This window comes from Leopardus geoffroyi, chromosome C3 (genome assembly GCF_018350155.1).
Source record: "Leopardus geoffroyi isolate Oge1 chromosome C3, O.geoffroyi_Oge1_pat1.0, whole genome shotgun sequence".
Taxonomy (NCBI): Eukaryota; Metazoa; Chordata; class Mammalia; order Carnivora; family Felidae; genus Leopardus; species Leopardus geoffroyi.
In genome coordinates, this window is record NC_059338.1 from 72,125,674 (window position 1) to 72,138,995 (window position 13,322).

The following is a 13,322-nucleotide window of genomic DNA, read 5'->3' on the forward strand; positions in this document are numbered from 1 at the left end:
CACGTGTGTGCGTTTGCCCAGACTCCTCAAGCACTTGAGGTGGGTGGGGCTTAACTGTACATAATGTGTGCCCCAGGAAAGTGGGGGTAAAGCATGGAAAGTTCCAGCAGGCACATCGGCGTCAGCATGCATGGAGTTTGTCGTTACATGTAGCTTCATCTAGGATATACGTCGGGCAGTATTTTTTTTATTAAATCATGTGAAGAAAAAGGAAAAAAAAAAGAAAACGGATCAAGTACACACATAGCAACCCAGATCTTTAAAAAAAAATTTTTTTTTTAAAGTTCTTAGTGGTTGGCGGCGCCCGGGTGGCTCGGTTGGTTAAGTGTCCAACTTCCGCTCAGATCATGACCTCACAGGTTTGTGAGTTCTGTGCTGACAGCTCGGACCCTGGAGCCTGCTTCAGATTTCTGTGTCTCCCTCTCTCTCTCTGCCCCTCCTTTGCTCATGCTCTCTTTCTCTCTGCCTCTCAGAAATGAATAAACATTAAACAAAAATTTTTAAAAAATGCTTAGTGGAAAAAAGTCAAAACAGAATGAGGTATATAATATAATTTAAATAAATTTAAAATCCGTACACTTTGATAACTGTCTCACAGTTTATTTTTATTTTAGACAGTGTGAGAGACGGTGGCAGGGGTGGGGCAGGGCAGAGGGAGAATCCCAAGCAGCCTGCATGGTCAGCACGGAGTCCGATGTAGGACTCAGTCCCACGACCCTGGGATCATGACCTGAGCCGAGATCAAGAGTCAGATGCTCAACCGGCAGAGCGACCCAGGCGCCCCTGTCTCACGGTTTTGTAAGACGTTAACGTTAGAGGAAGCTTGTGAGGGGTATACAGAGCCTCGGCACTATTTTTATAACTCTTCTGTATGCCTAAAATTAGTTCCAAAAGTTAAAAAAAACCTTTTTCCTTTTTTTTTTTTTTTTCCTGAGAGCGATTACAAAGAAAATAGACACATTAACTAAACTAGAGTAGTTGTTTATGGGTTGGGGAGGGTTATGGGGAGAAAAGGGATAAATAAACACCCAAGACCGGGACTGCAGGGGGCAGTGGTGACCACACGGCAGGGGCAGTGGGCCGGTGGGCCCAGAGTGGGGGCAGCTCAGTCTTCTGCTTGTGCAAAGAGAGACCATTACCATGGACAGAGTGCAAGGACTTTGGAAGAATATGCTCAAGAGGGAAGGCATGAAATTTAAGGGGACTTGACGTAACATTTGTGATTTGTAACAAGCATCATTAGGTCTAAGGCCTCCTTTCTGAGACAGCGGCTCCTAAAACCCTGGGGTTCATTAGTGAAGAAAACCCCCGGAAGGTATCTTTTGTTGTGTAAATGAGACGACCTTCGGGCCTCACCTCAAGATGGTGGGGGAGACCCACGGTGGGATTAGACGTTTGGAATTTTCAGTCTCACCCCTGACATCTGGGGAGAGGGGAAGGGCTGGCAGTTGAATCGATCACCAGTAGCCAATGAGCTCATCGGTCATGCCTACGTAACGAAGCCCCGTTAATGCCCCCAAAGGAAGGGGTTCAGGAAGCGTCCTGGTCGGTGAACACTGGTGACACGGGGAGGATGGCTGCGCCCCTTCCCCACACCTCGCCCTGCGTACCACTTCTGTCTGACTGTTCTGAGTTACATCCTTGTACAATGGACCAGCGATCGAAAGAGTACAGTGTTTGAGTTCCAGGAGCTGCTCTAACAGATTAACCAAACCCGTGGCGGGGGTCGTGGGGACCTGCCGCGTAGGCTGGTTGGTCAGAAGTGGTGGCGACAAGCTGGGCTCGCAGCTGGAGCCTCAAGTGGGGGCGGCCTTGTGGGAGGAAGCCCTCAGCCTGGGGGCACTGCAGCCGCGTGCGGCTCATGTCGGAGTTGAGTTGACTTGTAGGACACCTGCTGGTGTCTGGAGCGTTGCTTGTTGGTGGGACCTCCCCCCTCCAACACCGCCAACACGCACACCCACAGATCGGAATTGGGCACAGAGCCCAATTAAGTGGTGAGCAAAGTAACCGTGAAACACATAAGTAAATACAACCAAATATTGTCTACTTTTTAAAAATAATGTCTCGGTTATGCAGTTTCAAAAATACAGAGCTAAAATAGTAGACCACGTAAGTCGAAGAGAATGATTAAAATGTTCTGAGGTCCTTGTATTGTTTGAAAAGGATTTACTATTTTGATAAATTTCAGACCTTATAAAGTTAAATAACTGGTAAAATGTCAAAGGGAAGCTGAAAAGGAGTAGAAAGAATCTATGGTTTCTGGACCAAATACAAGGTAAAAGTGGGTTAAAAATAAGTATTTAAAAAGTGCAAATGTTTCAAAATTCAAGAAAGAGGATTTTTATTTTTTTTAATGTTTACTTATTTTTGAGGGAGCGAGAGAGAGACAGACAGACAGAGACAGACAGACCATGAGCAGGGGAGGGGTGACAAGAGGGGGAAACACAGAATCCGAAGCAGGCTCCAGGCTCCGAGCTGTCAGCACAGAGCCTGACGTGGGGCTCGAACCCACAAACTGCAAGATCATGACCTGAGCCAAAGTCGGCTGCTCAACCGACTAAGCCCCCAGGCGCCCCAAGAAAGATGATTTTTTTTTTTTTTTTTGAGAAAGAGGATTTTTAAAGTGCCATTAAAGCAGGACGAATAGGGAACACTGAGAGGAGTGAGCCCCCACCCAGCAGTGGTTAAAAACCAGTTCAAAAACAGAGATCCTCTGGTTGGATTTTAAATACTATTTAACAAAAGATAGTTAGGGTATTTACATTAATATTCAACACGAGGGACTGTAAGTCAAAGGATGAAAACATTATTATGTAGAGAGGTGGTCCCTTCAAAAGAATAAAAGATTTGATTTGCTGGGAAGATGCGACAGTTCTAAACTGTGTTTAGACATATAAACAAGGCAAACTTTGGTAGAACTACAAAAAACTCTATCCTGGTGGGGATTTTCAACATACGTTTTTAAACTATTGGCAGGTCACAGAGAAAGAAAACCATTGGCTGCATGGAAGACGAGCACTGAGACTCACAGGCTTTTCACTTTACAACCATATTAACTATTGTGTGCTTAGCAGTTAGAAAATACACAGGGAGTATTTTTTTTTTTTAATTGGTACCTGCTATGTGACAAAGCAGGTCTCCTACGGACTAGCTCCTATGCTGGCATTATAGCTAGCATAGATCCTGTGCTCCTGTGACAGCATTATAATTAAAATGGAAATCACAAAACAGATTTAAAAATTTCCATGATTCAGGACTTTAAAGCACATGAAATATCAAAGAAAGTAACCATTAAAACAACGATAATGGGAAAAGGTGGAGCTAAAGCAACATCTTGAGGGAAATTTGTAGCCTAAAGGCTTACGTCAGATGCATATCGAAAGCTAAAAGTTTGATGTGATAAGCATCCAGCTTAAGGAATTAGTTATTTTTGTTCATAGTAAACCCGAGAAGAAAGGAGATAAAGATAAGAGCAGGAATTAATGAAAGAAAATGAATACAGCAGGCCCACAGAGCTAAACATTTGTTCTTTGCAACAGCCGATAAGATGGCATGCAAAAGAGAGGAGAAGGCACGATTCAAACAAAGGCCAGATGAAAAGGGGACCCAGCTACAGATACATTAGAAACCAAAAAAGGCGATGAGACTATTAGGAGCGATTTCATTCCAATACATTTGGAGACTTAAGTTGAAACGGACGGATTTCTAAAAATATATGGCGTCCTAGAAGTGACTCAAGAAGTAGAAAGCCTGAATGGTTGTGTAATTAAATGCAGTGAGGAGGCCTAATTAGGGGAGCCGTGGAGGCGTGTGGCGAGAGGGGAGTCCCTGGTGTAAGGGGCCCGGAAGGAGGGAGGGACAGGGGGCGGGGCGGGAGTCTCACGGTGGGGGAGGGGCGGGTGTCTCCGCCCCGGCGTTCCCAGGGAAGGCAGGGGTAGATGGGTGCAGAGAGAAGGGCACGTCGCCCTCCTGCCCGAGACAGCATCAGGGCCTGGCAGGTGTGCAGCCCGGTAGGCGCTTTAAAGTAGGCCAGGCCACGGCGACGAGTACGTGGGCGTCACGTCTTGCTTTGCTTTAAGTTATGCAACGGAAATGACTCCTTTTCTTCCTGAAGATCCTCCGCTCTCACAAACCTAGGGGGCCAGTGTGACCTCGCTTAAGTGCACAGCGACCGTAGCCTGAGCGCCTGGTTTCAGAGCTCCCCACGGACGCGCCTCTGCAGCCTTGGGCAAGGCGCTCACCATCTCTGTGCCTCCGGTTGCTCTTCTGCGAGGGGGGATGGGAATAGTAGCCCCTGCCCCACGGGGGGTCTGCCGTTCCCGGCTGCCAGCAGCTTGACGCGTCGTTCTGTGATGCTCTGGTCCTCCCTGAGGTCCACCTGCTCTGTGAGCCTCCGGCAGGAGCCCCCTCTCCTGCCGCCCCTGCCAGCCCGGCGGCTCCCCGCCCTGGCGGTATGCTTCCGCTCCTCAGCCTGGCCCTCGGCCTGGCCTCCACCGTCCCCTCTCCCTATCCTGCCCACTTGGCTTACTCCACTGCCCACCCCCCCCCCACACACACACCTTGCCATATCCCGGGGCGTGGGTGAAAGTGGTCTGCACACCCTCCCCAGCGTGGTCCTGGGGGGGCTCCTTCCCCGGCGGCCCTCCCTGCTGTCAGAGGACAAGATCTCATGTGCATGCCGGAGGGAGGGGGGACCGGACCCCACACCAAAACCTGAGGCAAGACGCGTGGGGGCTCTAGAGAGACAGGGAGCCACGGGTGAGGTGGGGGCGGGTGGCTCCAGCAAGGTGAGGCCAGGAGAGGACATGGCAGCCATGGGCGGAGACTGCGGGGGCTGGTGTGGGCCCGGGTTGGGGCCAGGATGGTGGGGGGGTGGGGAAGCTTCCAGTGCGACCCAGGCAGCGGTGCAGGCCTCAGCCGTGTGACCCTGGCCACACCTGCCCCCTAGTGACTTGTTGGTGTCCCGGGGGAGGCCAGAGTCCGTTGTGGCCCCTGGGATTCCCCAGGGGTAGGGCCTGAGAGCAGAGTGTCCCTCCCCAGCAGAGAGGCCCCTGCCCGGCTCTCAAGCCGTCTGCAGCCTCCAGCCTGGGTTCTGTCTGCCTCCCCGGGTGCCCACCTCCCACCCCGATGACCTCCAGGCTCAGCCTAGCTCCCCACCCTCCTCCCCACTGCCAGAAGCCTTGGGGGATGGTGTCCCTGCTCTGGCTCTCAGGGCACTGTCACCGGGCCGTGTCCCCTCCTCTCCTCCACCACAACTCCATCCCCCCTCTTTCCTGTCCTGGCCCCCCTCGCCGCTCCCCCGCCCCATCCATCCGGGAGGTTAAGTCCCTTTTAGAGGGACCGGGCTGGAGCCTGTCAGCTGCCTCCCCTCTGAGGATCCAGGAACCCTGAGCCTGGAAAGGACAGGAGAGGACAGGTGGGGCACAGGCTGGTGAAGGAGGCACACCAGCGAGGGGACAGGCCCCCTGAGGTCACAGGCAGCCGAAGTGTCCCGGAACCAGGCCACTGCACCCACCGCTGCCTCCCAAGGAGCTCCCCGTGATGGAGAGAGAGAGGGGTGCCGCTGGTGGGGGTGCTGCCTCCTGCCTCCTCCCGACTCCCCTTCCTGGGCAGGATCCATATGGTGTTCCCAGAGAGCCATATTGAGTCCAGCAACACCTCCTCTGCCTTCCTGGGACAGCTGGGGACGCCTGCGCCCTGCAACTGGCCCAAGCAGGGCTCTAGTCTGCCCCCCGCCACCGTCTCCAGTCGGGGTACCCGCTGGCTGGGACGCCAAGGGGAGAGCCGGCTGACAGCCCACCCTACCTTCCTCAGGGGGCCCTGCACTTCTGTCTTCGGAGATTTGGGGGAGGGGTCTGAATGTGATTGTCCTAAGATCCCACGCACACACGTAAAGGGAAGTTTCTGGATGAGCAAATCTTTGATTCCGTGATTGTAACTGCTCAAACCCCAGTACTCTTTGTCCAAGGAGCTGTGGTCTACAGGGGGCCCCTGCCCTGTGCCCTGACCACTCTGGGGGGAGACCCCTGGGCCCTGGGCTGAGGGCTGGCTGCGGTGGGAGGGAAAGTTCTGGAGCAGCACAGCTGGGAGGCTGACGTGAGCAGTGACTGTCTCAGGGCTTCCGGCTCTGCCTGATCCTTATTTGGAGGTGGTTCCGCCGGAGTGACTGGCACATTCCCGAGCTATTCAGAGACACCCTTCCCCTCCTGGTTATTTTTAGGCCCTAAGAAAAGTACTTGGGGAGTCCGCTGCTCCCCACCTCAAGAGGTTACAGGGCCACAGACTGCTGGCCTTGGAAGGGATCTGTCACCCGATCCTGCTGCCACAGTGCCAGAGGGGAAACCGAGGCCCAGAGGGGCGGGGCTCGTCCAAGGTCAAGGCCTTCTGCCCCTAGCCGGCCCACCTTTGGGCCCCTCTGTGGACCGTTCTGAGCAGACCTGGCCAGGACCGTGGGACACCCCCGTGCAGAGAGGTGCACCAGGTGGGGACCCCCACTCCACAGGAGGTCTGAGAACTCCCTTGGTCACTGGCAATAGTGGGCACACTGGTGACGCAGGCAGAGGCCCATGTGACCCCTCCCGGCCCTGACCGGTGTGCCAGCCCTTCCGTCCAGGGCCTCGGCGTCCTCCCCAGGGGCGGACACTCCTCAGGATGAGCCCAGACACCTGCAGGGGTCTGGGAGGGGCGGTAGCAAGGGACCCCAGATTTTACATCTGTCAGAAAGGGCTGCCGGTAACCTCCCAGGGCAGTAGGATGGCCACTAGGGGTGGGTGGCGGTTTCTGGACTTTTGAGGTGGGACACCAGCTGCCTTGTCATCCCAGGGGAGCCACACAGGTCCCGTGTTCCCCAGACATAGCCTGGAGGCTCCAGGAGGAACTGGGGGTGGGTGGAGCAGGCCCAGGAAGGGCACTCCCCGCTGGTGGAAGGTTCTGGAACAGTCCCGGGGCATGAGGCCCACAGTGGATTTGCTCCTCTGTGGAGGCAAAAGCCGGTGTCGGGTGCGGGGCCAGGGGAGGTGACGGGAGCGTGGAGGCGGGCCCTTCATCTTGGCTGAGGCCATGAGGGGCCGGAGGGTGTTGCGCGGCAGCCGGCACGGCAGTGGGAGGCTGGCCTGGAAGAGGGCCTTCCAGATAGTGGGGGGCTCGCTGCTGGTGGGGGCCAGCTGGGGGCTGGGCCCGGGGGTGGTTGTGAAGGCTTTTCCAGGGAGGGTCTCCCCTTGCCCAGGGGCAGGGTGTCTCCACCGGGCGAGCAGGGACTGCTTGGGCTTCCCTCCGGGCTTGGCCCGGCCCTGCTGGCCTTGGTGACAGGAGGACGTCGGGTGAGGAGGACCTGGGTGTCAGGAGTGTGTGGCCTGGAGGAGGCTGCCTCCAGTTTGCCCTCCCCCCTTCCCCCCGGGGGACTCAGGCTCTGGTCTTTGTCCTCGGGCAGCCTCCTTCCTACCCTTCTGTCCCTCCATCTGCCAGATGCCCCCGCCCCCCCCCCCCCCCCAGCACCACCACCAGCCACACGGATCATCGCCACCGTCAGAGCCACCGCCAGCACCGCCAGAGGAGCTCTGGCCGCACGTGCTCCCGCCCCTGAGGGTGACCACCGCCATCCTGGGCGCCACCCCTAGGCCACGATGCACTGCCGGTGGCAGGCAAAGGGGGGCAGAGGAGGCATTCTCCGAGCGCCCGTGGCGGGGTGGCACTTGGACAGAGGCACCCGGACAGTGAAGAAAACATCTCTCTGGTGGCCCGACCACCTCTGGAAAGGAGTGGCTTCTGGCAGTGGGAACAGCACGGGGAGCCTCCCGGCTGCCACTGGGTGACCTCCCCACGGGGATGAGGGCTGGGAGAGCTGAGCTCACTACCTGGCACCCGGACCCCTCCCCGGTCCCTGAGGCAAGAGCGCAGCCGCTGCGGCAGGTCCCCCACGGAAGGTGACGGAGGCGGACCCACGCAAGGCCCAGGGGTTTCCATGAGTCTGGGGGGGGGGGGACGTCCCCGGCGGGCTTCCTGCACCAAGGCCCGGAGAGAGGACAGCCATTTCTGCGACCAGTCACTGTGCCAGGTGGCCGTTTAGCACGGAACAGCCGTGAACGTGAGGCCCGGGGCAGAACAGGGAACGGGGCTTCTCCTGGAAGGACACAGCCTTCTTGGAGGGAGCCGGGACGGGGGGACCTGGGTCCGCTGACCCTGAGCCCCCGGGTTACTGCCATCGCATGCAGGGAGCGTGTGGCTCGGGTCCATCTTGGTTTGCTGTTTTTCCCAGCTTTTCTGTTGCACAAGCGAGCAGCACAGGGGAGGGCAGGTCACCGGCCGGACCCTGCCCGGGTCACACCACGAGGGCAGTGGTAAGCCCTGTGCTCCGAGCGCCGTCCCCCCAGGAGCGTGGCGGGGGGCTCAGGGCTTTCTGCACCAGGACCCCCTTCCTGGGGGGCGCTCCGGCTTCCTTCTGGGGAAGGATGAGGAAGGCAGCCAGTGGCCGCCCTCGTCCGAACCGCCCCCCCCCCCCGGGCCAGATGCGCTCGGAGTTGGAGGCTTCTCTGTGTCGGGAGAGCCTGGGCGCACCCAGTGTTCGAATCAACCTTAAGCCTCAGCCGGGGGAGGTTTGGCTGCCACATCGCACCCACAAGAGCTGGCTTTTTGAAGTGTCCACACCGTGGCCGAGAGGCTGGTTCCCGGACACGTGCGGGCCCGTGCCAGGGCGCTTGTGGCCACGCATTCCCCAGCCCCTCACAGCCATGCCTGGTCACCACCGGTCCCTCTCCCTCCTCAGTCACTTGTGGCCGTGACCCGAGGGGGTCGTGACAAGTGGTGGGTGGGGCGCCGTGAGACCCGTGCCAGCAGCTCCCCCACTTTTCGGAGGGGGGGTTGGCATTTTTTCATCTTGAATGACGCGGTTGGGGGGCCATAATCCGGGGCGCTGGGACCCGCAAACAGACCACTTGCACACCCCTTGTTTGGGCCAGTGGTCACTGTCTGCCGCCTCCCCGGCTCCAGCGGGGTCTGGGGGTCTGCCCCCAGGGTGGGAAGCGCAGCCTGGTGGGGGGAGCCTGGCTCACCGCCCCTCCCAGCCTCGCACCTGCCAGCCTGGCTCCCAGTGGAGGCGCAGGCTGCCCCCTGCTGGAAATACAGAGGAGAGGCAGGACTCGCATTTCCCCTGGAGAGACAAGCTTCTCAAACTGTGTGCCCCAGGCCTAGGTGGGGGGTGGCAGAGGATGGGGCAGGATGGAGAAGGGGGCGCGGCTCTGGGCGTGTCCACATTTGCACACCTGCCCCAGGACAAAGGGGAAGGTTGGGGGACACAGGTGATGCAGAGGGCAGGGGTCCTGGAGGAGACAGTGGGCACACCAAGGCCAGGTGGGAGGGGCCTTCCTCCTCCCCCCCCCCCCCCCCCACCACATCCTCTGCCCCTGAATTTCTTTGCTGTCTTGGATTGTCCCTCCAGCCATGACTCAGGGCGCAGGGAAGTCACACGCCAAGCCCCGTGGGTCTAAAAGTCTGCGGGCAGGGGAGCAAGGGAGCCCAGCATCCGAGGGTCCCCCTCGGTTCCCTCACGGCATCCCCGGGGACCACGTGACTGCCGGCCTGGGGACCGACGCCCACACAGGGTGAGCTCCTGACACCCAGGCAGGGTACGAGGCGGGAGTGGAGGCCAGGTGCCCACCAGGCTTGCCCCGCCCTTCTGACCCGGATGGAGGGACCAAGGTGGCCTCGGGGCTCGTGCCGCACAGAGAAGGCCCACACAGAGGAGATGTGGGTTTTTAATTCTTTTTATTGAAGAAAAGAAAAGGAGAGAAAAAATAGATTCCCCACCCCTGCTTCTTCCCGGAGTGGGCTTCTAGTCCTGCCCCTGGGGTCAGCACAGGTGGGAGAGAGGGCTCTCCACCTGGGTCTGGGGAGGGGCCCCGGGCCCTGGAAAGGTGAGGGGGGGGGCTGGCTGCTTCCCGAGGGGTAGGGGTGTCTAAAAAATGGTGCCAGGCCAGCTGGGCCAAGCAGGCTGGTCCTCTGCCGAGGCAGCTCAGGCAGGTGTCCTGGGGATGCTGGCCGCACCCGCCCCGCCACTGTCCGCGGCCGCCCGCCCGCCTGCCCGCCGGCGCCGGGCTCGAGGAGGGCAGAGTCTGAGGCACCTTCAGGCCTCTGGAGCCCTGTGCCCACCCGGGGCCGCCGGGGCCTCCTGTCCCCTCTGGCTCTGGTCCCAGCGCCGCGGGCCTCCGCCCGGCCGCCGTCCGAGTGCCCTGAGGCCGGGGCGCGGGCCTGGCCCGCAGCCCGGGAGCGTGTCTGTGCCCGTCCTGCGGCGGGAGCGGGCGGAGCAGGATGTCCTCCTCGGGCCCGGTGCGTGGCCGCCGCCCACCCGCTCAGACCTCGGTCTGGAGGTCGATGATGTCCTGGCCCACCAGCGGGATCGTGGCGCCCGACTTCTCCCACTCGACGCTCCGCAGCTCCAGCGGTGAGGGCGGCAGCGGCTCCAGCTCCTTCTTCACCCACGCGGGCGTCCCGTGGGCCTTCCGAAGGCTCTCCCAGGGCCGCTTGTTCGGTGTCTGCTGCTTTTCCGGCTGCTGGCCGGCGGGCGGGGAGGGGGGCAGGGGCCGAGAGGGAGGCCACGGGGCAGGAGCGGAGGAGGGGAGGAGAGAACGCACACGGGAATCAAACAGAGAGGAAGGGACCTGAGCGGGCGGAGAGGCGGGCTGCAGGGAGCGCCCCCCCCCCCCCCCCAGCCCCCCCCCCCCCCCCCCCCCCCCGGGGCCGAGCGGGAGCGGAGTGCTTCCCGCCGCCGTGGGGGCCCCGCCTGCCCGGGGCCCCGCCTGCCTGGCACCCCTCCCTTGGCTGTTGCCTTCCTTGGCAGAAGCCAGAGCCCCCCGTGCACCGCCCCGTGCACCCCTCCGGACGGGGCTGGGCGTGGGGCGGGTCCCCGGGAAGGCCGGTGTGCGGGGCTCTCGCCAGGGCTGCGTCGGGCCAGCCTTCGGGAAAAGTTGAAGCGAGGGGAAGGAGCGCGTAGGGACTTCAACCAAGGGCTCTCCCGCTGCCGGCCCCGCCCCAACGCCCCGCCCGCAGCCCCAAGGCCCCGCCCCGTCCCCCAGACCTTGCTCTCTGGGCCCAGCACCTCCTTGTCCTTCTCCGCGTGCTGCAGCTTCCGGTTCAGGTCCTGGAACATGTCCTGGTGCCGCTTCCGGGTGTGCATGATCTTCTGCGGGGCGGGAGGGGCCGGGCATCCTGAGCCTGGAAAGGAGCCGCCCTGCCTGGCCGGGCTCCTCCCCCCCAGCCCGTCCCTGCCCCTGGTTGGACTCCAGCTGCCTGTCCCCGAACCCCCTCTGAGCGCCTCCGGCTCTGGGTGTTTGGGGAAGGGGACACCAGGACCCACCTCAAAGTCCAGTTCGGCATACCGCGACTTCCGCCGCTGTGGGGGGGGGGGGGGGAGAAGGGGGTTGTGCGCATTTGCAAGCAGTCGCCCCAAACCTCCCAGACCACAAGTCCAGGCCTCTCCCCGCCTGAGACGGGGGGAGACTGGGGACCCCTCGTCCCATGGCTACTCTTGGGTTCTCCACCAAGCTGGGGAACATGCCTCTGACTGCCCTATAGTTGGCAGCGCCCAGGCCGCTTGTAGGCCCCGCCCCTGCCCGGGGATAGCCGGGCCCAGCCCGAGGGCTCTGGGGGAAGAGGGTGGGCAGAGGGGCGCCCGCTGAGCCAAGGGGAATAGAAGCCCAAGGCCCCAGACAGCAGTGACAGTCACACGGCCGCCTGGGGCTCCGGTATTGCAGCTCCAGAACGGGGGTAAGCCTGCAGATGCTTTTCATCACGTTCTGTCCCAGACTGTCCCCAGGGCCATCTCCCGCTTCGAGAGACAGAGGACAAGAGTGAAGCAGAGGGCAGGGGTCCTGGAGGAGGCTGTGGGCACACCAAGGCCAGACGGAAGAGCGGAGCAATGCCTCCACATTCTCTGCCCCTGCCTTTCTTCACCATCTTAGATTGTCCTCCGGCACTGGCCAGTGACGAGGAGACGAGAACTGGACGCAGGGCGGGTGGCACGGCTGGGGGACCACAGAGAACTGGGGCCTGGGGCTGCTTCACCAGAGGAAGTGAGCCAGGAGGTGGGGGCGTGGCCCGGGGAGGGCGGGGGTCCTGGGGGTGCTAGGCAACGCTCCCCCCAACACACTCCGAGCCCCATGCCGGACAGGCTGAGTGTGGTCACTTCCAGGCTTCAGGCTGACCTAAGGAGGGACTTGCTGCTGTGACTGCCCGACCACGGAATGGGCTAGACTGCAGCCAGCCCAAGTCCAGCTGGGTGGGTCCCACTGCAATGGCACAGGCCACCAGCCCCCTGTCGCCAGGGCCCAGCAGGGCCAGGGGCAGCATGGCGGGAGAACAGGGTGAGGGCAGGCCCTGCCAGGAACCAGCTCTCCGGCGTAGGCCTGTCCCCACTCTTGCCAGGGGACCCCTTCCGGCAGGAGTGAGGCCAGGATGCCGGCCTCCGGCCTTCCCAGGCCTGGCCTGCCTAACGCTGGCTGCAGCCCAAACCAGCAGCGCCCACAGCACCCCTGCCCACCCCCCCCCCCCCCAGGACCCTTGGGCTGCCCTCACCTCCAGGGAGCTCACGGACAAGGTGGAGACATTCTCGTTCCTGGTCCCGGTCCCCGAGCTGGGCCCTGGGTGGGCAGCGGGCTCCCCGGGCTCCCCCAGGCTGGGGGGCGCCGGCTCCAGGGTGGGTGGCGGGGGTGGTGGGGGCGGGGGCGGCGGGGGCTGGGCGGGGGGTGCCTCCGGGGGCCCACCCCCTGGGGGCTGGCGGGAGGGTGGGCTGCGGGCGGGGAGGCCCGTGTCAGGTGCCATGTTGAGGTGGATGAGGCGGGTCTGGGGCATCTGATCGATGTGGATGCTGTGCTTGGGCTCCTCCTGGGGCTTGGGCCGCAGCGTGGCTGTGGCCGTTGGCAGGATTACATAGCTGGTGTCCAGGGCCTTCTCCTGGGCCCGGCTCAGCTCCGAGTCCAGCTTCTTGAAGATGTCCCCGTCCCCGGCAAAGGAGGACTTGGGCGCCCTGTCCTTCTTGAGGGTCAGTGAGTGGTTGGGGAAGTCGGGCAGGGGGCCGCCTGGGCAGCGGGGCGAGCCGTGCAGGTGCAGTTTGGACACGTTGGCCGGCAGGCTGTTGAAGTTGGCGGGGGGCGCCTTGGCGTGGGCCAGCTTCAGCTTCTCCTCCTCGGGCAGCGACGGCCGCTTGAGCGTGCCCGTGATCGTGGCCGTGCGGCAGGCTGCGATGTCCTTGTTCAGCACTGTGGGGACAGGTGAGGGGGTCAGCGCGGCCTCGGGGATGCCTCGGACGGTCTCGATCCGGCGCGCCCCTGACT

At 61.2% G+C, this 13,322-nt stretch overlaps 1 protein-coding gene across 15 annotated transcripts in view; it reads right to left on the reverse strand.

Moving 5' to 3' along the window:
• Positions 1 to 9,742: 9,742 nt before the first annotated feature.
• The window catches only part of ADGRB1 (adhesion G protein-coupled receptor B1), an 80,485-nt gene continuing 76,905 nt past the window's right edge, over positions 9,743 to 13,322 (reverse strand). For 9 of the 15 annotated variants that reach the window (XM_045453478.1, XM_045453479.1, XM_045453481.1 and 6 more), the window contains 4 exons: positions 12,565 to 13,247; positions 11,348 to 11,383; positions 11,069 to 11,173; positions 9,743 to 10,544 (listed from right to left, as the gene is read on the reverse strand). In XM_045453478.1, coding sequence (XP_045309434.1) covers positions 10,344 to 10,544; positions 11,069 to 11,173; positions 11,348 to 11,383; positions 12,565 to 13,247 — 1,025 coding nt within the window. In that variant the 3' untranslated portion in view covers positions 9,743 to 10,343. The remainder of the gene's footprint in view (positions 10,545 to 11,068; positions 11,174 to 11,347; positions 11,384 to 12,564; positions 13,248 to 13,322) is intronic. The other 6 variants (XM_045453488.1, XM_045453489.1, XM_045453487.1 and 3 more) reach the window with 3 other exon arrangements.